This window comes from Ostreococcus tauri, assembly GCF_000214015.3.
Source record: "Ostreococcus tauri WGS project CAID00000000 data, contig chromosome 01, whole genome shotgun sequence".
NCBI classification, from domain to species: domain Eukaryota; kingdom Viridiplantae; phylum Chlorophyta; class Mamiellophyceae; order Mamiellales; family Bathycoccaceae; genus Ostreococcus; species Ostreococcus tauri.
The window spans coordinates 433910-457979 of record NC_014426.2 but is presented as its reverse complement, the minus strand read 5'-3'; the positions used below and the strand labels follow the sequence as shown (position 1 = coordinate 457979).

Below are 24070 nucleotides of genomic sequence, written 5' to 3'. Positions count from 1 at the left end.
GTCTCCGCAATCCCCGTCGCGTTGTCGACGACCCCAAGAGGTGCTGAGAACGCTGCGTATGTTCATCTGCGAAATATACGGCCGACTATTGCACGCGTAATCACCATCAAGCGCACGACGTGAGTTTCAGAGTTTCGGGATTTTGATTTTCGACCAAGAACCGACCGAGCTCCTTCCAACATGGTCGAGCACCCGTCGAGCCCGAAGAAGTCGATCGATGACGTCGAGCGCACGGTGTTAATCGCGGTGGAGATGATGGAGCGACAGCTCGGTCGACAACTCAGAGTGCTATCGACGCAGGTGGCGGATCTCTCGCGAGAGCTCTCGCGCACGCACACCGAGCTGAAACACTTGATGGGGGAAAACTGTACAACGACAACAGTGACGGTGGACGCAAAGCCGGCGGCGATGCGATTGGAGAGCAAGGCGGAGGTCATGGAGTTGAACGAGATTGTCGAGAAGGATAAGACGAAGGAGGAGGCGCAGAAGAAACCGGAACCCGCGGCGTGCGGGCTGCTGCAGTCGACGAAAAAGGAGCGCAAGAGTGAGGATAAGAAGCGAAATTTTGTGGAGACGGACGCAAATGCGGAGGTAATCGAGGCGAAGAAGAAGCGTACGTTTCTCGACGATGACGACAGGACGTTTCTAGATGATGACCTGACTCAAGACGAGCAGTTGCTCGTCACCACGGGTCGCGGCCGGATGGGTGAGGTGCAGTCAACACCACTCGGATTCGCTTACTGGACGAAGGGCGACCGCGAGACACTCCTTTCGATCGGGACGAAGATCGGTGTCGAGCCGCTGACCATGTACAGCATGAACCGTTATAAGCTGAAATTGAAACAGTTCAGAGTGCAAGACGAATTCGTTAGTGGCACGCGGCTGTGGATTGTCCCACACGAAGACTGGGAGCATCAGTACATTCAAGAGGATAGATGCAAGGTTCTTCAAGACTTGTACGATCGCATCAACGACGTCTGGCCTGATTTCCTGAAGAACACAAAACCTCTGGCCGACATCAAGCGCTCCCAGCTCGCAAAGTACGAGAGCTCAAAGAGGTTCTACGACATGGTGCAGGCGACAATGAACCGGGCCGAGACGCAGGCGAGAACGGCGTGTGCCGCGGAGCATTTGCACGATTTAAAGATCGTTCGTCTAGAGTTCGAGAAAAAATGGCGAAGGGACGGTTTCTTACCCCCTAGCGAGATCATTGAGCGACATTAGGGCAGCTTTGATACCAATATACATGTGTGTGCAGAGAGTGGCGTTGCTCCAAGATATCGTCAACTGCGCGCAACAGCCTCACTCAGCGCCTCGCCGACGTGGATACAAGCTCGCGCGCGTGTCAAACGAACGTGATCGTCGCGCGCGTATATACTGTCTCCGTCGTCCCATGCGCGCGTGCGCGGCGCCGCGCCCGTCCGCGCCAACGATAACCGTCTCACGTCGGTCGGTCGAGCCAGCACGTACCCAACACCGAATTCGTCGTCGTCCAAACATCACCGCTCCATCTGCGTCGACGGACGGTGCGAGTGATACGTCTTCATCGTCTGCGACCTCGCCGCAGCGCGTGCTCATCACTGGATCGACGCGCGGATTGGGACTCGAGCTGGCGAGAAGTTTCTTAACACGTGGCGATAAGGTCTTTGTGACATCGCGAGACGCGGAAAAGGTCAGAGAAACCGTCAAGGCGCTACGAGAGGAGTTCGGAGATGATTTTGTTGCCGGTCTCGAGGCGGACGTCAGTCGAGCGGAGAGCGTCGAGGCCGTGGCGGAGGCGGTGGTGGACGCGTTTGGAGGCGTGGATTTGTGGATTAATAACGCTGGATCGAACGGTTATGCATACGAAAACTTAGAGGAGGCCGATCCGTTGGTGTTGCAAGAGATCGTGATGACAAATTCGCTGGGCTCATTGCTGTGCACGAGACAAGCGATTCGAACGATGCGAAAGACGTCCGGAAGAGGACACATCTTCAACATGGAAGGCGCCGGCTCAGACGGCAGCGCGACTCGCAAATTTGCAGCTTACGGACACACCAAGGCTGGCATGGCGCAGCTTTCTAAGACGATGGCGGTCGAACTCAAGGGTTCGTCCATTGGAGTTCACACCATCAGTCCGGGTATGGTGTTCACTGAGCTCATTTCCAGCGGGCGCTTTGCCTTTGGAAGTCAAGGCCGCATGTTTGTCAACGCTTTAGCCGAACCGGCCAATGTGACGGCAGAACAGATTGTGAAGAAGATAAAAGTGGCGACGGAAAGTCCAGAGTCCGTCAATAAGACGCTCGCTATCAAGATTTTGACGCCGGACGTGGCACTTAAGAAAATGTTTGGTCGTTTCATCCTCGGTGAGAACAAAGATCGATATTATCCGGAGAAGGAGTGATGCTTATGAAAAGGTCGTCATCGTGTGTGAAAGATCAAGTGAGCTATTTAACGAGTGCAAATGTGTTTTTGTTTTTTCATCTATGTTGCGTCGCGCCTGTCGTGAATCGAACGTCTCATGATGACTCTCTCACGACATCTGAACCCGTTCACTTCAATGGCTTCTCCGTTCACGATGGCATTCCGAGTGTCTAAATCAGTCCATTTATCGAACGATACCACAGCGAAGAAACATCTGACTTTTCTCGAAACACCAACGTATACGCGTTCGACCGAACCGTAGCCCGTCATGATGCCCCGCACCCAAGAACTCGCCTCCACCGAGAGGGCTTGAATGACTCGGTACTCATTCTCTGACGGAGAATCTCGCAGTTGAAGAATGCCATCATCAATGCGAAGCTTCTTGCACACTGATTGCATAAAATCAAGGGGCAGCGATTTTAGATTCACCTTTGGGTTGCTCAAATTTCTTGGCGTTTCGATGATCGTCGCCTTGTACCAATCGTCGACTGGCGGAAAAGTGAGCGGCGGCGATTCGCTGCTGCATCTCGACGGGGCTCCCGTATTCACTTCTTTTGCGGTCACCTCTTTCGCGGGTTTGTTCGCGATTGAGGCGTACGCCGGCTTCTCTTCATAGCGTAAAATCGTCGATCGCATGTTTTCAGGTGGAGGTGGGACAATCGTGGGCGCAATCGTAGGCGTCGCCTCTTGATCAGCTTCCTCAGCGCTGAGCCAATGTGAGGAGAGAGGTCCGACAATTCGAGCGCTGAGCACCGCTTCATGAAGTGTCACTATTCCTACGGCGCGATACATTCGCCCTCCTCGACGCGATTTGATGATATCAACGACCACCGCACCCTGAGTTCCTGAAGATCGTGGATCGCACTTGAATGGGAGTAACATCTGAATCTTACCAGGTCCGCGTTGACCTTGCAATCGAGCAAATCGCAGCACAGGAACGTGATAGCCGTAAGACACCAAGCGCGCTAAACGCGATACGGCGTTCATACTGAATTGCTGTCGCATGCTCGTATCGACAAACTCTTTCGGAAATATTGCCGCATTATCCTCGAGAGAGGCCCAGAATTTAGCATCAATTTCGAGCGTGACATCGTCATCGTTGTCAGCCAGCCATAGCCGATCGAGCTCGTCGTCGACAAACGTTGCCCGCGGTGGAATGTGTAGAATTGGCTCGATTGCGTTCCACGGCTGCGATGGATCTCGAAGAGCGATATCGTCCACGAATCCACAGAGCTCCCATCGCTCACCATTCACCATCGCCCTGGCGTCATCGATCCCAGCGTTCAGCGAAACATGAGATTGGGCCTTCGTCGCGGTGATTTTCTTCTGCGTTGGGCTCCCAGCGTCGGCATAAAAGAAATCGGCGTCCTCCTCGGCGAAATCTCGACTGAACACGGCGAAAAGAGAGAACTCATCCCTCGAGAGCAAATTGCAATGAAACACTGCCCAAGCCGCATCGCCGCGTTCCGTGAAGCATTGGACCATCTTACCCTGCTCGATGCTTCGCAAAAATTGCGCGTCAAGGTAGGCCTCCATCATTCCAGGACGCCATTTCTCCACGCTGGCGACGCGTTCCAAGCCTACCGCGCTCGTCGCCCGGATCGCACGCATCGTCCCCGCGCTCGTCCTCGTCGCCTCCCCCTCAACCTCCTCGTCCTCTCTCATCCGGGCCCACTGCCTGAGCGTCAACACGTTCTTCTCGAATCCACTCAATCGAACGCCATCGACGTTTGAATCGCTCAACATCCCTCGTTCGTGCGACAATTTTCCGCCGACTCGGCTCGGTCGACACCACCCCGGCTCTCGTCCGCGCGCCGGCGCTTTTCCATCCGGAGAAGGCATCTTATGCGTCACCGAATCCGGCGACGACGCGCGTCCCCATTCGAGTCTCTTCGTCGACGTATTTTCATCGTCCATCATCTTCTCCCGTCCGAGCGCGCCGTCGCCACCGCTTTCCACCGCGCACCGAGTGTCGTTCGCGAGCGATCGATCGCGTCGATTCGCCTTCTCCACTCCACCCCCCGCGCCCCCGTCCCACGCGGCGTCGTCGTCGTCGTCGACGCGTTCGCCCGGCGCGCGTTCGCCCTCGCGGTTGCCCTCGTGGACGTCGCGTCGTCCGCTCCCGTCGCGCCCTCGCGCGGCGCCGCGAACGCGTCGTCGATCGGTCCGAGACCACGCGCGCGCGCGCTGACCGCGTCTCGGACCGATCGACGCCGACCCGTCGGCGATCTCGCGCGGTTCGAGACGGGCGACGCGGGCGCGGGACGCGGTCGAGGCGCGAGAGCGCGCACCGACGACGCGGACGACGCCGACATGGCGTCGGCGACGACGGTGAACGAGAACGATCACGACGCGCGGTACGAAGCGGTGAACGACGCGTTGCTCGGCACGGGGTCGTACGGGTACACCAAGCTCATGCGCGAACGGGCGACGGGGAAGATGTACGCGCTGAAGTACATTGAGCGCGGGGAGAAGATCACCGAACACGTGCGGCGAGAGATTACGAATCACAGAAATCTGTCGCATCCGAATATAGTAAAGTTTAAGGAGGTGTTAGTGACGCCGACGCACCTGGCGGTGGCGATGGAGGCGGTGGGCGGGGGGGAATTGTTCGGGTACGTGCAGCAGCAGGGTTCGTTCACCGAGTCGCAGGCGAGGTATTTCTTCCAACATCTCATCTCTGGGGTGGAGTATCTGCACAACATGCGAATCTCGCACCGAGATTTGAAACTCGAGAATACGTTGGTGGATCTCACGACGACGCCGGTGCTGAAAATTTGTGATTTCGGGTTCTCAAAGGGCGGATTCGATAGCCAGCCAAAAACACAAATCGGGACGCCGGCGTACATCTCCCCAGAGGTGTACAGCGGGGCACAGCCGTACGACGGGGCGGCTTCGGACGTTTGGGCGTGTGGGGTCTTACTGTACGTCATGTTAGTGGGGAGATACCCGTTCTCGGACCCGCAAGATCCGAACAACTCGCACAAAATGATGCAACGCGTTCTCCAAGCGAGGTTTGCGTTACCTAAGGATATGACAGACGAGTGCAAGGATTTGCTCACGAAAATCTTCAACGTCGATCCGAGGAAGAGACTTACCGTGGCTGGAATTTATCATCATCCCTGGTTTTTGCACGATTTGTCACCGAACGTGCCACTCGGACCGAAGCAACCGGGACCGCTGGCACCGGACACGGAGGGGCTGCAAAGCCTTGATGACATCAACGCCGTCATCGACGTCGCTCGCGAGCCACCGGCGAAGTCATCGAGTCCATGGGGGTACGATGAAATTGATGGGGAAGTGATAGACGATGGAAGTTATCTTGATGACGACTATTAAACATGTTGATAGGTGCTAAAAGCAAAAGTTTCAGTAGACTGCCGAACGGCGTGTGTAAATAAAAAATTCTCTAGAGCTCTACTGCACCGGCTCAGCGATACTGGTGCATTCGCAAAGGACAGTTCCTAGAACCTGTTATCCGGGCGCGTGCGTAACCATTCTTGCACGCCCTTGTTCCGCCCAACCTCGTCCACAACGGCCCTAACCTTTGGGGCGTTAGCGCACGCAGCCATCGCCTTCTCGCCGTCGCTGAAAGACTGCGTCAGGGCGCAATACAGCACGATATCGGCGAGAGACATCTTCCTTCCGATGGCATAACCACCTTCGCCGGTAATACATTCAATCTTTTCCATCCATTGCTTCATGGTCTCGTTGTACCACTTCTCCTTTGCAGCTTCAATCTCCGGGGTCGTGGGAGCAAAAGGATTTCCTCTCACCTTTTGGTACGCCTCTCGAAGATCGCGCACGTGTTCGCAGTACGCATCGATTTCGGCCTCCTGCAACGCGCCTTTACCCATCAAACCCAAATCTTTCGCCACGAATCGCTCGATGGCGCGACTCTGACCGATGCGTTGCCCCTGGAACTCCAAAACCGGCAAGCGCTTGAGGTTCGAATTGAACACGCCAGCATCTTTATCCACGCCATGCTGATCGCAAATCGTCGGCTTGGGACCGTCCATGGAAAACGTGTACCTATAGTCCTCGAAATCCACGCCCGTAGCGGCAAAGATCGTGCGAATGACCTCGGCCGCCCCCTTGGCATCAAAGTACCGAAGCATCGGCTTGCTCTTACGCAGCTTGGACCCGCTCTTGGCCGCGATGTGCGCCTTGACGATCAGCGCGCTCGCGACGAAGCCGGCGGTGAACGCCGCGGACGGAGACGACACCACGCTCTTCCAATCCGTCGTCGGCTTGACCTCCTTTGTAGGCTTGGCGGCGATGGAGAACATCTCGCGGTGGGTCACTGGCGGGGCCAGGGCGTCGACGTTCGCTTTGGCGACGACGCGAACGCGACGGTCGCGACGGTCTGTCGCGTTGAGTGCTTTCGCGGTCAACGCCACGGGCGCTCGTGCGGCGAACATCCGAATTGGACGGCTGCGGGACGACGCGTAGTGCGAACATCCTTTTGAGAGCGGTCTTTTTGTTGTCACTACGGAGAGTCTCTACGGATCTAGGAGCTACGATACGAGTACAATGAACTAAATAACTAATGATCATCAACATGACTTTTTTGACGATCCGGTTGAAAGCCGGGCGCGTGACAACACCGGATCGAGAGAGTGCGTTCGAACGAAGGTGACGAGCAACGAAACATTTGCAGTGAAGAAAGTCATCGAGGCGAGCCAAAGGGGCTCGAACACCTGTGCACCCTTGAATTCCAGAGCGTACGCCCAAGCGAGCCAGTGTAATTGGGCGATGAGCCAGATCATCATGGCGAACCCAACCTGTTTGCGCCCCTCGCTTCGAGCAAGAGAGGGCAGCAGGAGCGGAAGGAGCATGAACCACCAAACGAAATACTGAGCCGTGACCACCTTGTTGAAAGCGACGAACGCGAGGGTTTGCGAGAAAAGTGCGAATGGAAGATCACACGCGTACCGTACACCCAGAATACTCACGACGATCAGCGATGGTAGAGCACTAGACGCCAATCTGTGCAAGAGCTCTGCCGCCGTCGAGAGCGACACGCTCACGTCTTGATGCGAATCTAAATAAACCCCATAAAACGCTGAAGCGAAATTATGACGGTGGTCCTTCCTTTGCAAATGGTACAACATCGCCTCGTTGATGTAATCCGAACCGTACGCGGCGTACGAACCCCAGGTGAGAGCCAAGAACGTCACAGCGGAGACGAGTCCGAATTTCACATTTTCAACGGTCACCCATCGAACTGAACTGAAACGACCTCCTCCGAGCAGGGGACGATTACCATCGTAATCCTCGTTTAGGAACGCGATGAATGTCACGACGTGTATGATGGGATAGAGACGGAAGTGCACGAGGGCGCCGTATGCGACTGCAGCTCTCGACGTCTTTCCCACCAACAGAGCTTCGACCGTCAACAGCACCAGAGTTCCCGTTAGCGCTTCACAGCTCCCTCTGGTGCTAATTGTGCACGTGAACGGATTGAATAACCAACACCACGCCGCGTGTTTGAGCTCCCGCGCGCTCGCACCTCGAAGACGTAATATTTTTACCAAGAGCACGCCCACGACGACATCCAACACACCGAACAGCACCTTCCCGAAGCACTCGTGCACGAAGACGTTCGGTGTTAACAGCGCCGCTAAGAGCGGCGGGTATCGATACGTCGCGCGCTCGTACGGAGATCCTCTGCGCGCGACGTGTCGAGCGGCGTCGGTGTAGACGAAGTAATCGATGTCCGTGTACTTGACAGCGAAGTTTTTGTCCTGGTAGACGCTCCACGCGATGAGTACGATGCGAAGGGCGACCGCGAGGAGAAAGGTGACGCCTAGGCCGTCGCGCGGACGCGGTGCCATCGGCGGTGGCGCTCTGTAACCGAGCGCCGCGCTGTGGGACTTGTTTGGCGACGCGTGCCGAAACAGTTGCGGCAGTACTGGAACGCTTCAAGCGCAAGCACGCGTCCGCGGTGTCGAGATGGACAGTGTTCAACTTCAAAGTTGCTATGCTAGTATAGTTACTTTAACGTGCTCGCCTGATCTCTGCGACAAGTTGATCGAGCTTCGAGCGGAGTTCCTCTCGAGGCGTGCTTGCAGCGCGCCAAGACGCCTTTTGCTCCGACTGTGCGTCGCTTTGCTTTGCCCTAAAATTGAGCTGAGTGCGAAGAGACTCCAGGGAGTTGATAACGCTGGCTGTCTGTGAGCATTGATAGATAGGGTAGTCCATGCAGAGCGGAGAGGCCGGTCTAGAAGGCGTCGAGCAAGCTGTCGACGAAGGTGACCTGCCGACGCGATTCATGAAGTCAACCATTCTTCGCAGACGTATTTCTGCATTCTGTGCGGCCGTCTCGGACGCTGCACGACGAACATCCGCGTCTTTGGCCGCTTTTTCGATCATCATCAAACGGTAGTATGCCTTTTCTTCTTCAGATGCGGGCGTGGGACTGTCATCAAACAGACGCCGCCCTCTGACGTCCATAATCGGACTTTCGTGTGGCGTGTTGTGCGCGCTGTCAAAAATATCGGATCTGAGGCGACTGACTTGACACGAGGACTGTGGCGTCATCGCGTTCATCATGTTCCATGACATTTCTCTCTCAGCCGTCTCTTTCGCGAGTTGAAGAAGCTGAACCGCCTCAGCAAGCGCCTCCTGAGATTTCTCGATGTCCGCTTCGCATCGGATCTTCTCCTCCTTGAGTTGCTCGACTTCTGTCTTCAGCGCCTCCGTCGCTTTTTCAGCGGTATCTCTGGCCTGTTGCTCTTGTTCCAACAACTGTGTACCCAACTCGCGCTGTTGATCGAGCTGAGCTCGCACCTCCTCCAACTCCTGCTCAAGTGTGCTCTGATCTCCGTCGAGCTCTCTCAGCATTGCCGACTTGGATTCAACAGCCCTCTCAAGCTCCTCAAGCTCGGATCGCACCTTTTCTATGTAAGACTCGTGCTCTTCGAGAATATTCGCCGCGACTTGCGTATCAGATTTCAACTTTTGCATGTGCGCGGTCTCGTTCTCGACCTCCGCTCTGACCTCATCCAGATGCTTACGCAACCGTTTCTCCTCCTCTTGACACGCCTTGCGAACGCACGCGGAGTTCTTTCGTTGGTACTCCAAGTTCTCCGCCAAACGCGCCTCTTCGTCCTCTAAGAGTGATAGTCGCGTGCGCGTTGAATTTATCTTATTCTCTACGTCTTTGTCTTCATCGTTGGACGTCACCACGACGCGCGCCGTGAGTGCGTCCTTGGTCTCCCTCTTGAGCGCCTCGAGCTTCAGTCTTTCCACGATGACTTCGCCTCGTACTTTTTCCAGCTCAGCTCGAAGTTGTGCTTGTTCGAATCCATAATTCAGGGGATCCGGACTGGCTACGTCGTTATCCGATCCCACGCGTTCGGCCGTTGTCTCCTGCTCCTCGCGCTCGCGTCGACTCTGCAGCAGCGCCCTGACGAGCTCTTCGGCGTCAGCGCTCATGGAGCGGGCAACGCCTGATCTCTCAACCGGCGTTGCCGGCGGCGCCTCCGGTCGCGTCTCCATCTGCGTTGCTCTCTCTTCGCTCGCCGTCGCTCCCGAGGAATCGTATCTCTCGAACAATTCCTTCGCCTTCTCTGTCGCGCGTCTTGCCTCGTCCCGGACCGCCTCGCACTGCGCCTCCACGCGCGCTCTGAACGCCGCCGCGCGCGTTTGCTCATCCGTCGCGCTTTCAACCGTTCGTTCGCTCGGTGTCATCGCGCGCGTCGATCCAATCGCACGCGTCGCCCTCCGCGTCACCCCGCGCGTCTCTTCGCACCGCGAACACCGCTCGGATCGAACGCCGCGATCGGTCGACCGATCGTCCGCGCGCGGTCCCGCCGCGATTCCCGCGCGATCGATCGCGCGCCCTCTCCCGCGCGCCGTCTCGCCGTGACGCGTCGGCGCGCGCGCGAACGACGGTGGTGCGAACACAGTCTGCACCGATGGTCGATCGCGCGTCGGCCGCGACGCGCACTGACGCGCACGCGGCGACCGCGCGCGAGCGGACCCGCGCGCGCAATCGCGCGTTTTCGCGCCCGTCGACGCCCGCGCGCGGTCTCTTCGCGTTTTCCGTTTTCTGACTCGGATGCGTGGCAAATTCGTGGTTCAGGACTCGCGCGATGGATGGCTGAAAAATCAGGAAGGCGAACCGGCGTTTTTTTCGCAATTTCGGCGTCCCTCGCGTGTGTCGCGAAAGAGAATGCGAAGCGTCGCGGTGCGTCCAGGCGGACGCCGTGGGTGCGTCCAGGCGGACGCGCACTCGTGCTCGCGCTCGGCACACGTGGGCGCGGGATCTCGCGCGACGCGAGGGAAACGTGCGAGGGAGGACGCCGCTGCGTCGTTTCATAGCGATGACGCCGATGCATGGCGAAGACGCCGACGCATTGACGGCGGAGGACGTCGTCGCGCTCGTCTCGAAGATGCGCGAGCTGGACATCCTGGACTTTGGTTCTCTCATCGTGAGCGACGCGAAACGAGGTGTGGTGACGCGCGATCGGTTGCGTGAGGATGCGCGCGCGGAGTTACTGCGACGGGGTGGACGGGCGACGACGACAGCGATCGCGATGGCGCTCGAGGTGGACGTAGGGGACTGCGAACGCGAGCTCAAGGCGTTGGCGAGAGACAAAGAGTTAGGCGCGCGGTTCTTGGAGGGAGAACTCATGACCGAGGATTACTTTTCTACCGTTGTTCACGAGATCGTGGAGACGCTGCGAACGAGCGGAGTGACGTCGATCAGGGATTGCGCGAGGAAGTTTTCGCTGAGCTCGGAATTGGTCTCGCGCGTCTTGCGCGAGCGCGTAGGCGCGTCAATCGAAGCAAAGTTGGAGGGATCGTTAGTGTACACACCGGCTTACGTCGATCGACTTGCGGAGCGTATTCAAGACGCGTTAGGCGAGTGTACGGCGCCGACCTCGAAAGAGGCAGTGCTCAGTTTGGCGCTTGGCGACAATGATGGTTTAGTGGACTCTGGCGCGCAACTCGCAGCAAAGTTGCTAAGCGATGTCATCAAGTCTAAGAAGGCGCAGGGTACGATGAACGCTGGATTTTGGTATCCGGAGGTGCACTTGATCGCGCAGCGGAAGAAACTAAGAGAAGCGTACGAACGGCACGGTATTGTGACCGTCGCCATGGGGGCAGCCTTGGGAATCGACGCGGAGGAGACAAAATCCATCATCACGGTAATAGATGGTGGATATGTGGATTTTGGATCTTACTTCGTCGCGAAAAGGGTGTTAGAGCAGCTTGAAATCTCCATCAGAGAGGCGCTAGCTGAAGACGGATACTGTCGAATCGCCGACGCCTTGCCAGATGGTCTCGGTTCAGAGGTGCTCGCACACACATCCGTGCTAAAAAGCAGCGCAAGCGTTGGAGATTACGTCGTAACCAATCATCTAGTGAAGAAATGCATCGAGAATGCGAAACGAGTCGGACAGTCGACGGCGGAGAACGTTTTGCGTGAGAATGGGGCGGACTTAGATGCATTGAAGGGAATGCTCGTTTCGACAGGAGCTTCTGCCTCAACTGAGGAGAAGATCTACGCAAAGGGACCGAAAAAAGGCAAAAAGGATTCAAAGGGTCATCGTGCTCGAGACGATGCGTTGGCGGGCGATCAAGGTCTACCGCTCAAGTCTAACGCTCAAGGAAACAAACTGTCTACATCTTTGCACGTGTTGAAAGATTCCGACATCACCGGGAGTATGCGACGGGTCGTTCCTGAAGCTGATGATGAACTCGTGCGAGAGCTCACGAAGATGTTTAGGACGTTCGCTAGTGCTGAGTTCAACGAGCGTGTGTCTTTTGCCATCGACAACTTTGGCGACAAATTGAAAATGTCGCGAGAGCTTGCTGCTAAGAGATTTTTGGAATTGTACCCCACCGCGGCGCTCATTTCCAAGGGTACGGAAGAAGTACTAGCCAATGACGTGCATGCCGTGAAGTACACTTGTCGACAGTACGCTTTGCCATGTGCTGATGCATTTCTGCGCTCACAAATGGAGAAGGCCGTGGACGACTGTGATGTCACGGCGCCACTCACCGACAAGTGGCGCTCTGGCATAGTGGAAAGTTTTCCAAACTATCCAGCCGACGGTAAACCGCTCGGACGCGCTCTCTTGGAGTCAATAAAGAGTGGCAAGTCTCCGGTGGACGTCGTGGAGCGCGTCGCGACGCTCGCGGAGGCTTTTGGCATTCGTCTTCCTTCAATGAACAGAGCGGCGGCGCGGTCGATCCTTCAAGCACACAAAAAAGGTCTCGAAGATCAGCTCAGCGCCGAACGAGACGTCGCAAAGGCATTGCTCATCGCTGTGCCGTATTTGGTCGCCGTCACGCGTGGCAAAGTCGTCGCCATCACCGGAAGATCCCTTGTTCCCGCGCTCGAGGCGTGCGGCGAGAGCCTTGAAACTGCTCGCCGAAACGTCGTCCGAAACGCCATCGCTAGAGTGGTCGAAGAGCTCTCTGGATCGTCCCCCGCATCGCCCACGGTCGATATCGACGCTCTCAAGGACGCCGTTTTTTCAAGTGCCGATGCCGACGCGTCGCAGAATGATCATTAGTGTACATATAGAAGCGCTCGCAGCACTCACGCAACCGCACGAGCCACCTCTTCCGCACAGCTCGCCTTGCGCGAGCACCCTCGTCGTCATGTCCGCCATCACGGTACGCGCGATAACGTCAAACGAATATAATCATGCGCGTTCCGCCGCGTCACGACGTGCCCCGTCGACCAATCGCGCCGTCGACGCGTGCGCGAAGAATCTCATCTTTCGCTCGGCACCGTTGGGTTGTTTAGCGAGATCCTCCCCGTCGATCGCGCCCTTTGACTAATGACATCGAATCGCGTGCGCGAATACATTGTGAACAGGTTACGAACGTGGCGCCGAGCGCGGAGGAGTCGAACCTTCGAGAGTTTTTCAGCACGGCTGGGGAGATCGAGCGCGTGCGCATCTTCGACGGGAGCGCTAAGACGGGCGGACGACGCGCAGTGATTGAGTTCACGCATAAAGAGGCGGTGAGCGCGGCGGTGCTGCTAAACGGATGCCTGTTACTAAATCATCCGTTGAACATCGTTGAGTGCGCGTATCCGGTCTCGGATGACGTCGCGAACGAGGACGTGAAGCTGAACACCTTCGAGAGCAAGTTTGCCGGCTTTCTCGGTAAGACGCTCTTGGCGGGCAAGCAGGCGCTTGAAGCGGTGAAAGATTTCGACGAGAGGAATCAGATCACAGCGAAGACAAAGCAAAACATCAAGGCGTTGGATGACAAGCTTCAGTTTACCGCGAATGTGAAGAAGTTTGATGAAAAGGCTGGCGTAACGGAGGGTGTTAAAAAGACGGTGGCAACGGTGAACGCTCAGGCAAAGGAGATCGATCGATCGCTGAAGATCTCGGCGACGACGAACGCCGTGGTTGGAATGGGCAAGGACGCCGCTGGTATGGCGGTAAACAAAGCCATGCAAAACAAGGTCATTAGCGACGCCGCGGCCACTGTCAGCGACTTCAGTACTTCGGCGTCAATCAAGATGAAGACAGTCGCGGCGGAGGCGAAGGCAACGGCGAACATCGGTGGGCCGACGGACATTCAGTCGACGGAAACTTCTACGACAACGCAAACGCCGGCGGTGACCGAGACGCCCGCCGCGACGGAAGAACCAGTGTCTGCGTCCATCTAAACTCTGTTGTAAGCACACGTAAACACACTCGAGCAACACAAACCGACGGCTCACCCCGCTTTCCCACGCGGCGCTATGCCGATCACGCTTTCGTGCGCGTCCGTGCTCGCATCCGCGACGACTTCGCAGCCGTCCACGACGCGGCGATCCGTCGTCACTCGCGTGGAGCCGTCGGAGAGCTCACGGGCGCTCGCGAGCCTAATCGCGGTGCTCGCGCTTTCGTCCTCTCCAGCGCTCGCGAAGACGGTGGAGATCTCAATAGACGCGAGTGCGATCGAGCAGTCATCGTGCGGCATGGCGGGAGGGGTACCGGGGAGCGGGACGTACAAGGCATCGTGCGTAGCGCTTAGCTTCACTGCGACCAATCCAAGCAAGGATAATGTCTACAACGCGGATGTTTTCGGCAACGTGAAGGATCAGGCGAACGATGACGTGCTGAATTCGGGTCGGATAGGTGCGATCAAGGAGCTCAAACCCGGGGCGAACGAGGTCAAGCTAGAGCTCACGGTCGGTGCATCGCAACCGCTACCTCTCAAGCTGAAAAAGTTCAAAGCTCGTGGGACAACTGAGAAGCTCACGATGAGCGGGAACCCGTACGATTACGAAGATGTGTTGGCGTACGAATCGTACTGAGCGAGAGTGTTAGCGTATGCGTTGGCGCGAGTCGAAGATCGATACACAATACACTAATCAATTCCTCCCCTGTGTCCTCGGACACGCCCCGCTACCTACGAGGAGGCCCTATGAAAAGCGCTTTAGAATTCGACAGCCCCCGAGCGCGCGCCTCGAAGATCGTGTACCAGCGGGCGAAAGTTCTTGCGCCGACAACGATTGAATGCTTGAAAATATCTTCAACGCACCTTGTTTGTTTTCTGTGTCTAACGTTTGCCGCACACCGACGTTCGCGCGAACACGAGGCACGTCGTGTCGATCGCCTCGAGGCGCGATCGTGCGAAGGCGTGGGTGCACGACCGTCTTGCCGGCGCGTCGACGGCGCGACGAGCGCCTATGCTATCTACCACTCGTGTTTAAGTGGCGAGCATTGGTCGCGCTCGCACGCGCGCACACCGACAGCGCTTCGGACTCACGCCGCGTCGCACGCGCGTCGAAGAGTGAAGAGCTTCGCGACTCTTGATCTTCCATCACAACTCCGTAGCCAATTCATACTCTTATTAAATGTAAAGTACGAACAATGATCTCCTTGAATGCGACTCTTCGTCTTCCATTTTTAGAGGTGCGCGCGCGCCGAGCGACGGAGATCTCGAGATGGATTACTCCCGCTTCGACGCCATCGAGCTCTCGAGCGAGGAGGAGGAGGAGGAGGAGGAAAAGCGATTGATCTGTGAGCGACGAGCGGCGCACGACGCGGTGCGGCGAGCGATGGAGAGCCGGAAGAGAGGCGACGCGAGAGAGGAAATATTTGGCTTGGGCGCGGGCCATCATGGGGAGGACGTCGTCAGCCTGAGAGAGTACGCTTGGGAAGACGGTGAACGCGAGGTACGGGTGTGCGTCGAGCTTCCAGAAGAGGACATGTCGATCATTTCCTCGGGGTTTCGGTCGCACAGTCTCAACGTCGAATTGCGCGGGACGCGTCGATACAGGTTCGCCGTCGCCGAGCTCTCCATGGAAATTCGGCCGAACCAATCCGAGTGTTTCATCGACGAGTATGGGAGGAGACTGGTGTGCAAGATTGTGAAATTTGGGAAATGTCCGTGGAGTGTACTGGCGTGCACGTGACCTCCCAGTAGCGTTAAGCTACATAAATTTTAGTTTTAATGGCTAGGTGTGAAACTATCCTCTAATTTCGACCAACGTCGAATGGTCTCCTCTGCATCCTCCCTTTGTTTTCGCTCTTTGACAGCGGTATGACGCGCCTTTTCTAGCTCGTGTATGAGATCTGTGGGATCACCACTCGTCGCAGCCGTGGTCACCGTTGTGTACCCGAAAGAAGGCAGCCTACTTGCAGTGGGAGTCATCAAATCCGAAGCCGGTGAGGTACCTGCGACGTATGCTCCTGTGATGCCTTTTGTGTGGGCCATCGCCGCTGCGGCAGATGCTATACGTTCTGCGGTCACCAGCGCTTGTCGAAGCGCCGAGACCTCACCTGATGCTTTCGCCGCAAGCTTTTCCGCGGAATCGCGTCTCGAGTTCTGCTCATTGAGCGCTGTTTGCAGCTCACGAATTCGCTCCTCAGAATTATCGCTCACCGCGCTCATGGGCGTTCCCGTCGTCCGTCGAGAAGGTGGAGTCGCGCGAGCAGAGAACTCTCCCGAAGACATCGCCGTCGAAAGGCGTTCGCAAAGTAACTCGGCCCATTCGCAGCTTTGCTGAAGATTGCAGTCCAGCTCCTCAATCGATGTACCGCTTCGACTCGTGTAAGTTTGACGACCTCGCGACATTGGCGTCTGCTTCTCCAGAAGCTCGAAGTGAGAACGTAAATTGATGACTTCTGCCGTTTTTGCATCAAGCTGCGTGCGTAAATCAAACGCAAGCTTCTCGGCAGCTTCCGCGTGTGTGCGAGATTTCAACTCTTCACGAGCGAGCTCTTGAACGATGAGCTCTAGTTCACGATCGCTCGATCGCGCCGGAGTAGTTGGCTGTCTCGAAAGCGTCACATCGAGCTGTACTATTTTCTTCTCTAACTCTACGATTCGCTTGGCGTGTTGCTCCTCTTTGACGTTTTCGCTCTTCCCGTACCCAGACATGCTCAATTTTTGAAGTGCAGATTGCAGGCGAGAAATCTCTGCGTCTTTGTACTTGAGCGCTTGACGCTCACTTTGTAAATCCTTTCGCTGCTCCGATATCATCCGCCGAGCCTCCTCGACGTTTCCTCGTTCTTCCTCAAAGCGTCGCTCAGCCTTCTTCAACTTTTCGCGAACACTCGCAGACTCCTCTCGCAGACCCCTAATCACTGTATGTAACTCGTTGATCTTCTTCGTTAACCGAACAATCTCGCCTTGTGCAAAGTGCACTTCCTTCGCGCTCTGCAACGCTCGCGCTCTCTGTCGCTCGTACGCGAGTGTCGCTTCTTGCCTTTGACAAAGAGCTTTCGCCTCGTTTTCCTCCGCCCTTCGCTTCTCCTCTAGCACCACCTCGAGCTCCTCCGCGAATCTCTCCACCGCCTCCTTCGTGGGCGTCCCCCACGGTCGATGCTCGTCGTCGCTCGGACACGCGAGCGTTCTGTCCGTTTCCGAGCTCGATGGTTCTTGTTTCAACGGTTTGCTTCGTCGAGAGACTTCGTCGACGACCGCATCGCCACGGCGAGAGGGAGCCGACATCGACGCCCGTAAATCGAGCGAAAGCGAAGCGTCGACGCCGCGTGCGCGCGTGCGCTGACGTTCGAATGAAGCGTGGATATTGCGAGGAGCTAAGTGCAGCGAGCAAGACGTTCACACCGAGCGCGCGCGTGACGATTGACTATCTCGTGTGGTGCGACTACACTACTAACTAGCGTATCCTAGGCATCTAAAATCATCCTCGTACAAGGCCTTTAGGCGGTTGACGTAGGCTCCGAGTTTGACGGACGGTGTTGGAATTTCGACCGGGTTGCCCTCTCGGTCATACATCACTCTAACAGGCTCGAAGAGCTCTCCCTTCGTTGGAGCCCGTTTTCCCTTAAGCAAATGCGAGTAGAACAGCGCAGATTGTGCACTGAGGAATTCTTCGCGTCCGGCAATTGAGCACTCGTGCTCGACGTGTTCGAGAGGTGCTCGAGCCGGATGGTTGGTGTCAACGCCGAGTTCATCCATGAGCCGTCCCCAGTCTTCGTTCAGAGTTTCGACGCGGCCAATAAAATGAATTGGCGTGTGTGTCCCGCGCTTAGTGACGCCAGAAAGCCTGTAGATTATTGATTCGAGATGCTCATCCAACCAAGGATTGGTGAGGAAGTCCCTGTCGCGCATTGACTCGCCGCGCCGATGTGAGCAGAACTCAACGCTTCCGCTGGCCTTGCTTCTGAGTATCTCCAAGAGGTCGATCGTTTGCTCAATCGTCGGCGGACGCGTTGGTGACATACCTCGCTCACACCCTTGACACATCGAGCGACAAAACGCCTGGCGATATCCAGAGAGAAACCGTTCACTCGGATTGCGCACGAAAGTGAAAAACTTATACGTGTCCAACACCTCGTCCGGCAGTGACGCTGTCGTCGATCGCCCTAACCCACTACTCTTCAATACATACTTTTCATCCGTCCAGGTGGCTTGAAACGCGTCCGTTAACCTCTTGCGGATGCTCTCACTCGCTGCCTTTGTCACGTCCACGTACACTGCCCGCAGCGATGGCACCACCACTACATCCGTACCCATCGGATCGCATCGGGCGTTCTCTGCCTCCGCACGCTCGAGACGCCATACGCACGAAGCGGAACGTAATGTCTTCTCCACAGATGTACCCACGATGGCGGCTTCTCCCAGACCGCTCGCAAGTCGTCCACTCTCTGACCGCGACCGCTCATTCAGCGCTTGACCGGCGCACGCCGCGACGCCGAGTGCGAGCGTGAGCGCCGCCGAGCCGACGCGTGCAAATGAAAAACATTTCGTTCGCCGGTCGCTCGTCGCTTCGCTCGTCGAAGCGTCGAGCAGGGCCGCGGACTCGACGTCACGCGCCATGACGACGCCGTAACACCCTTCGGCGTAGACGATTGCGACGACGTCGACAACAACAAGAGAGAGAGGCTGTGGAGACAGCGACGTCGAATCGACCGTCGCTGCGGTTTACGAACGTGCTCGGCGAGATAACGACGTCAAAACGTACTCCGCGCGTTGTGAAGAGAGATCGAAGGCAGGACGAGAGCTGTTCGCAATCTGATCAATGGAATAGTAAGATGCTCTCATATTACACGTTTCAGCGCTGAGCGCGGTGCATGTACGTTACAGGAAAGAGGAAGCTACTCCGCTTACTCTCTGCCTCCCCCGCTCCTCTTCGGAGCCCCGCGTTTCGGTCTCGGCATCGGAGGCGGAGCGGATGGGCGCTCAGCCAGTTTACGAAGCTCACCGTTGAGAGGTCCAATCAAATCTTCAATTTCGGACAGGAAGAGCAGCCTGTGACCGTACGACTGAATACCGAGGATATTCTGGAGTAGCAGGTGTTGATCTGACATCGACAACTGACCGAGCTCTTGATGCATCTTCAATAAAGTCTTACCTTGGATGTGTTGGTACTTGAACACGTGCACGTACGCCGTCAAACCGACAGCATTGAGCCATCTTTCCATGGCATCGTCATCGACCGGTACCGATACCCCTTGGGACGATGACGTCGTAGACGATGTTGGTGCTGGTGGTGCAGAAGCAGCATCCGCGGACATGTCACCACGAGCGTCCGGAACCACCTCACCAGCTCCCTTTTGCAAGAATTTCGGCGCCTTCGCGTCATTGTGGATAGCCTCAACAGCGGTGACGATTCCAGGAATAGCTTGCGTCATCATGTCTGAGTTATATACGTTGTAATAAAGTTTGCTTCCGACGAGAATACCAAGCCAACCGTCCGGACTGTAGCCTTTTTCGACTTTCACTGGAATCAACGTCTTCTTTCGAGTGTATGCATATTCTGCCTCGGTGCGACACGCTTGGGACTCCTTGTAGCGACCAGAGATACACATAATAATGGCATCAGAGGACTCGATAGCGGCAGCCATGGCTTCTAAAGTCGATCCCATCATACGATCGACATCCATCCAAACGTTGAAACCTCGGGCGTTGAGTTGCTCCTTCAGTTGCATGACTTGAGCTTGGTGGTGCCACTCATACGAGAGCATGACTTGCGCTTTTGCGTTCTCAATAGCGCCAAGCTTTTGCATATCTTCTTGGCTCAGACCGACGTTCTGCGTCGTCCCATCTTCCTTCTTGGTTTCCTCTTCGGGCGGTTTAAGCATCCATAAAGCGCCGCGGGCTTTCATCTTCGTATTCTCGCTTCCAAGTCTCCTCGCCTCTTCAAGTGCTTCAAACACTCCTGGTTCGGCGACTACCTGTGCCTTGACATCATCATCAAACGCGAGGTTCCATAACGCGCTCGCGGCCCAGAACGAGGCTCGGTCCCATTGATGCTGTTTTTCGCGAAGCACACGGACGAGTAGCGGTATCACTCCAGCCTTTGCGAGCCTCGGCTTTGCCGCCTCCATGGTTGCCACATTGGCGATGCCCTGCGTATACTTCCAAACCGTGTGCTTCAGATTATCGTAAGACTGCCCGTCAATAGCCTTTCGGAAGAGGTCAACGATCTCCTCCATAATAGTTTCATCAGCGTTCAATCGCTCGTCATTGTCCCCGCGACCGATTAAGTTAGCGATCGAAATGGCTGCGTTCACCCTCCCGACGCCAGTGTGAGTCTTCAAAAAACTACCGCAAAGTTCAACAGCTCCGTTGGAGACCAACAGCTTTGTTTGCGACGGATTTTGACTCAAGTTCCGCACGCAGTTCAATCCATGATCGCACTCGCTCAATCCCCGGACGTCACGCCACTCCATGTCGCAAGCCTCGATGCTCTGGCACTTGTTTTGCAGCATCTGCATCAAGACGGGAGTGAAGCGTGACTTCGCCACCACTCGATGCAAATCTTCGTTGAACGCCACGAGTGTCGACGCGAGGAAGAAAGCGGAGCACCGAATCGGTTCCTCGACGCCTTCCATGCACATCGTGCGAAAGTAAGCGAACATATTATGCGAGTTCCCCACCTTCCAACATGCCGACGCATTTCGATAGCACACCGCCTGCAGCGCGCACAGCGCCTCAACGCTGCCCTCGTGCGCCAACGTGCACAGATTTTCAACGACGTCCCCGAGTAAAATCTGCGCCTGCGCCGGTTGTAGTTTTCCTCCTGTCTCGATTCGTCGCACCAACGTCTGTCTGATCCACTCCGCCGCCTCGTTAGTTTCGTCCACTCCGCACTCGTCGTCTGAGCACTCGGCTCCGCCCTCGAGCGCCTCCACGAATCTCCGCAGCACCGCCGCGTTGTGTTCGAGCTTAGACTCGAACGCATCGTCGCTCCCCACGAACGCATCGTCATACAGCACCCCGGGCGCACGAGCGCTCTTCGCCACGTCCTCATCGCCCGCGATCGCGCCCGCTGCGATGCGACGTCGTCCCGCTCGCGCGTTCGACCACGACGACGACGACAATCGCGCGCTCCTTCGAGACCTCGCGCGCGCGCGCGCGATGGACGTCGACGAACGTCCGAGCGTCGCGAACGTCCCCGCGAGCACCATGACGACGACGACGCGATCGGAACTGACGCATCGATCGCGCGGTGGTGAGAATTATACGTCTCCGCCGAGACCCGCCCAGCGGGCGACGGCGACTGCAGATCGTGGACGATCGTCCACGCCTCGCGCGTGGACGTGGACGACGGGCGCAAGAGGGCGAGCGAGCGATGACGGGCGATCGAGGACGGCGATCGAGACCGCGCGCGTCGCCCTCGCGCGCGGTCGAAGGCGACGGAGGACGGGCGCGAGGAGGTGCGAGAGGACGCCCTCGAGCGCGCTCGCGGCGCTCGGAGGTGTTGACGTGCGTCGTTGGGCTTCTGATGAGCGCTCTCGTCGGAGTAGGCGCGGAGACGAAGATCAAGGGCGCTTCGAAGTGCTTGGAGTTGAGCGAGCGAGACGCCGTCGTGGCGGTGTGCGTGCAGAACGACTTCATGGACGCGAGAGAGGCGGATGGGTCGTACGCAAAACAAAGCGTGGCGGCGAGGACGATACCGGCGAGCGCGACGACCGATAATGGTCGGACGGTGCGGAGAGGCGCGTTGGCCGTGAAGGATGGACAAGAGGTTGTCGGTGTGACGAACGATTGGCTCGCCGCGGGGTCGGCTCGAGGGAGCCGGTTGATGGTGACGCTCGATCGACACCCAGAGAAACACTGCAGCTTTTGCACGTTCGGCAAGGGCGGGAAGCGAACTCTGGATTGCGTGTGGGGATGTGAAGGCCTGCAAGGTCTGTGTGTTAGTGGCTCGAGCGTCCCGCAAGTGGTGTTCGATTCGTCGAATCGGTGTGTGGACGAGATATCGTCGCGCGATTTTGAGCAGAGCCGATACTTTCAGTGGCCTCCGCACTGCGTGGAAGGTAGCTTTGGTGCGGATTTGGATCCATTTCTGCACGTACCGAAGGAAACGATGACGTTGCAGACGTCTGCAGCGCGCGATCGGGACTCCTACAGTATGTTTCAAGCCACCGAAGGTGACAGCGGACGGACGATGGAGAAGATTTTGAGCGACTACAACATAGATCGCGTCTTCATTATGGGTCTTGCGACAGATATGGTGGTGAAGAACACGCTTTGGGATATTTTATCGTCCCAGAACAACACCCTGAAGCAATCGATCCTCGTCGCAGCAGGAGTCCGTGGGGTTTTCGACGAACCGGGTGATTATTATCTCTCATCTCCGCAGAGCGGAAGTGGCATTGTGAAAGCGGAGGCCATCGCTCGTGGAGCAAGCATCGTCGCCGCCACCAACGTTGACGAAGCTCTCGGCGAACTTTGCATCGGAACTTGCGATTCAGACTCTGATTGCGACGGGGACATGGTTTGCGATACTTCGGCGAAGCCCTACGGACGGTGTAAACCTCGTCCAATCAGTAACGGCATCGCCACGGCTGTCACAATTTTATCCATTCTTGGTGCTCTCATCGTATTCCGCAAAGACATCATTGAATCATACAATAATCGCCACAAGGCGCGCGGGCCTCCAACTGACTTTGTAGTTCTCGCAGAAACGGACATCGAAGGCTCGAGTGAGCTTTGGGAGAGAATGGGTGAGCTCGGCAAGGGTGACTTGATGAAGAACGTCATCATGAAACTGCACGATGAATGTTTGAGACAAAGTATGAAAAAGCACTTTGGCTATGAGCTTCTCGTGCGAGGCGATGCCTTTCTCGTGGCATTCCATACCGTCGACGATGCTTTATCTTGGGCGCTCCAAGTTCAGATGGATCTCATGAACGCACCGTGGCCTCAAGAGTGCCACAACGTCACCAAAGGAACCATGCAGGAATTTGGCACTTTCAGCGGTCTCCGAGTGCGCATGGGCATACACTGCGGTCGGGTTGACAAATGCATCAAACATCACGGTAAGATTGTGTATGAAGGCAACGTGCTCAAGGAGACGACAAGCGTCGCGGATGCCGGCGTTGGAGGCGGGATTCTTCTCTCCCAAGCAACATTGCCCTTGTCTCACATAGACATTCCGTACGTCCTCTTTGATCAGGGCTTTCACGAGATGAGCGCATTTAGCGTCCCACAAAGACTGAAAGAGGTATATCCCGAAGAGCTTGCTGGTCGTGCCAACGTCAGAGCGGCCCTCGATACGACTCGAAGACTCACACCATCCTTCCATGACGCCCCCGAGGGAGATGTCACCATGTGCTATGCGCATGCAGTTGGGCTCAACGAATTGCGTAAAATATTCGATGTCAAGATCGTGGAGAAGGGACTTAGCGTTATGTTTGAGACGCTACGTGAGGTCATGATGCGTCCGCATTGTAGAGGCTACGATTGCCGGGGATATGAACCAAACGGTGATAACATGTATGTCTTCAGCACTTATAAGCAAGGTCTGTTGTTTGCACTCGAGGCCCAGGCTGCACTTCAGCAAGCCATCTGGCCGGATGAATTGCGAGAGCGAGTCGGACCCACAGGGGTCCGTGGCATTCCCGTTCGCATGGGCATGCATAGCGGCCCGCTGAAGCGCATTCGTATTCCAGCGGAAGGTCTCGCAGATTACTACGGCGAAGCCGCGAACCGCGCGGCGCGCGTCATGTCTGTCGCAGTCGGAGGACAGGTGACCTGTGTAGAAGTTGAACTCGAGCGCATGTTGCAAAACGAGGACAAAGGATTACCAGATATCTTAGTGGACCATTTAGGTACGTTTTCCTTAAAGGGTATTCCGGGGGTCACCTCGTTAGTCCAAGTTGCGCTCACTGAAACGTTGGCTCGGCAGGGTGGTCGCCAATTCACAGTTTCAAAGAAGGCTCAACAGGTCCATCCGGCCTCGGCGGAGCGTCGCATTCATAAGGCACGTTAACGTTGT

General features: G+C 56.5%; 15 protein-coding genes across 15 annotated transcripts; 8 read left to right on the top strand and 7 right to left on the bottom strand.

Annotated features, from left to right (window-relative positions):
- Positions 1–180: 180 nt before the first annotated feature.
- OT_ostta01g02880 (unnamed product) lies at positions 181–1224 on the top strand (the record flags this gene model as incomplete). Its single annotated transcript, XM_003074305.1, has 1 exon — positions 181–1224. The coding sequence occupies one exon, from the start codon at positions 181–183 to the stop codon at positions 1222–1224; it is 1044 nt and encodes a 347-aa protein (XP_003074352.1).
- A 169-nt stretch (positions 1225–1393) lies between these two features.
- On the top strand, positions 1394–2383 carry OT_ostta01g02870 (Short-chain dehydrogenase/reductase SDR; the record flags this gene model as incomplete). Its single annotated transcript, XM_003074304.1, has 1 exon — positions 1394–2383. One exon carries the CDS (start codon positions 1394–1396, stop codon positions 2381–2383), a length of 990 nt encoding a protein of 329 aa, XP_003074351.1.
- An 80-nt stretch (positions 2384–2463) lies between these two features.
- OT_ostta01g02860 (Domain of unknown function DUF3825) lies at positions 2464–4320 on the bottom strand (the record flags this gene model as incomplete). Its single annotated transcript, XM_003074303.2, has 1 exon — positions 2464–4320. The coding sequence occupies one exon, from the start codon at positions 4318–4320 to the stop codon at positions 2464–2466; it is 1857 nt and encodes a 618-aa protein (XP_003074350.2).
- A 396-nt stretch (positions 4321–4716) lies between these two features.
- On the top strand, positions 4717–5742 carry OT_ostta01g02850 (Serine/threonine-protein kinase, active site; the record flags this gene model as incomplete). Its single annotated transcript, XM_003074302.2, has 1 exon — positions 4717–5742. One exon carries the CDS (start codon positions 4717–4719, stop codon positions 5740–5742), a length of 1026 nt encoding a protein of 341 aa, XP_003074349.2.
- A 125-nt stretch (positions 5743–5867) lies between these two features.
- OT_ostta01g02847 (Glutathione S-transferase, N-terminal) lies at positions 5868–6824 on the bottom strand (the record flags this gene model as incomplete). The annotated part of the gene is made up of 1 exon (XM_003074301.2): positions 5868–6824. The coding sequence occupies one exon, from the start codon at positions 6822–6824 to the stop codon at positions 5868–5870; it is 957 nt and encodes a 318-aa protein (XP_003074348.2).
- Positions 6825–6959: 135 nt separating this feature from the next.
- OT_ostta01g02845 (Mannosyltransferase, DXD) lies at positions 6960–8240 on the bottom strand (the record flags this gene model as incomplete). Its single annotated transcript, XM_003074300.1, has 1 exon — positions 6960–8240. One exon carries the CDS (start codon positions 8238–8240, stop codon positions 6960–6962), a length of 1281 nt encoding a protein of 426 aa, XP_003074347.1.
- A 163-nt stretch (positions 8241–8403) lies between these two features.
- On the bottom strand, positions 8404–10098 carry OT_ostta01g02840 (Glutathione S-transferase, N-terminal; the record flags this gene model as incomplete). The annotated part of the gene is made up of 1 exon (XM_003074299.1): positions 8404–10098. The coding sequence occupies one exon, from the start codon at positions 10096–10098 to the stop codon at positions 8404–8406; it is 1695 nt and encodes a 564-aa protein (XP_003074346.1).
- A 635-nt stretch (positions 10099–10733) lies between these two features.
- OT_ostta01g02830 (E3 UFM1-protein ligase 1) lies at positions 10734–12935 on the top strand (the record flags this gene model as incomplete). The annotated part of the gene is made up of 1 exon (XM_003074298.1): positions 10734–12935. One exon carries the CDS (start codon positions 10734–10736, stop codon positions 12933–12935), a length of 2202 nt encoding a protein of 733 aa, XP_003074345.1.
- Positions 12936–13023: 88 nt separating this feature from the next.
- On the top strand, positions 13024–14050 carry OT_ostta01g02825 (Nucleotide-binding, alpha-beta plait; the record flags this gene model as incomplete). Its single annotated transcript, XM_022985335.1, has 2 exons — positions 13024–13038; positions 13244–14050. 2 exons carry the CDS (start codon positions 13024–13026, stop codon positions 14048–14050), a joined length of 822 nt encoding a protein of 273 aa, XP_022838223.1.
- Positions 14051–14125: 75 nt separating this feature from the next.
- On the top strand, positions 14126–14683 carry OT_ostta01g02820 (unnamed product; the record flags this gene model as incomplete). The annotated part of the gene is made up of 1 exon (XM_003074296.1): positions 14126–14683. One exon carries the CDS (start codon positions 14126–14128, stop codon positions 14681–14683), a length of 558 nt encoding a protein of 185 aa, XP_003074343.1.
- A 633-nt stretch (positions 14684–15316) lies between these two features.
- OT_ostta01g02810 (CS domain) lies at positions 15317–15787 on the top strand (the record flags this gene model as incomplete). Its single annotated transcript, XM_003074295.1, has 1 exon — positions 15317–15787. One exon carries the CDS (start codon positions 15317–15319, stop codon positions 15785–15787), a length of 471 nt encoding a protein of 156 aa, XP_003074342.1.
- A 35-nt stretch (positions 15788–15822) lies between these two features.
- On the bottom strand, positions 15823–17328 carry OT_ostta01g02800 (unnamed product; the record flags this gene model as incomplete). Its single annotated transcript, XM_022985334.1, has 1 exon — positions 15823–17328. One exon carries the CDS (start codon positions 17326–17328, stop codon positions 15823–15825), a length of 1506 nt encoding a protein of 501 aa, XP_022838222.1.
- Positions 17329–17493: 165 nt separating this feature from the next.
- On the bottom strand, positions 17494–18660 carry OT_ostta01g02790 (Sulfotransferase; the record flags this gene model as incomplete). Its single annotated transcript, XM_003074293.1, has 1 exon — positions 17494–18660. One exon carries the CDS (start codon positions 18658–18660, stop codon positions 17494–17496), a length of 1167 nt encoding a protein of 388 aa, XP_003074340.1.
- Positions 18661–18947: 287 nt separating this feature from the next.
- On the bottom strand, positions 18948–21254 carry OT_ostta01g02780 (Armadillo-type fold; the record flags this gene model as incomplete). Its single annotated transcript, XM_003074292.1, has 1 exon — positions 18948–21254. The coding sequence occupies one exon, from the start codon at positions 21252–21254 to the stop codon at positions 18948–18950; it is 2307 nt and encodes a 768-aa protein (XP_003074339.1).
- Positions 21255–21571: 317 nt separating this feature from the next.
- OT_ostta01g02770 (Isochorismatase-like) lies at positions 21572–24064 on the top strand (the record flags this gene model as incomplete). Its single annotated transcript, XM_003074291.1, has 1 exon — positions 21572–24064. The coding sequence occupies one exon, from the start codon at positions 21572–21574 to the stop codon at positions 24062–24064; it is 2493 nt and encodes an 830-aa protein (XP_003074338.1).
- Positions 24065–24070: the final 6 nt, after the last annotated feature.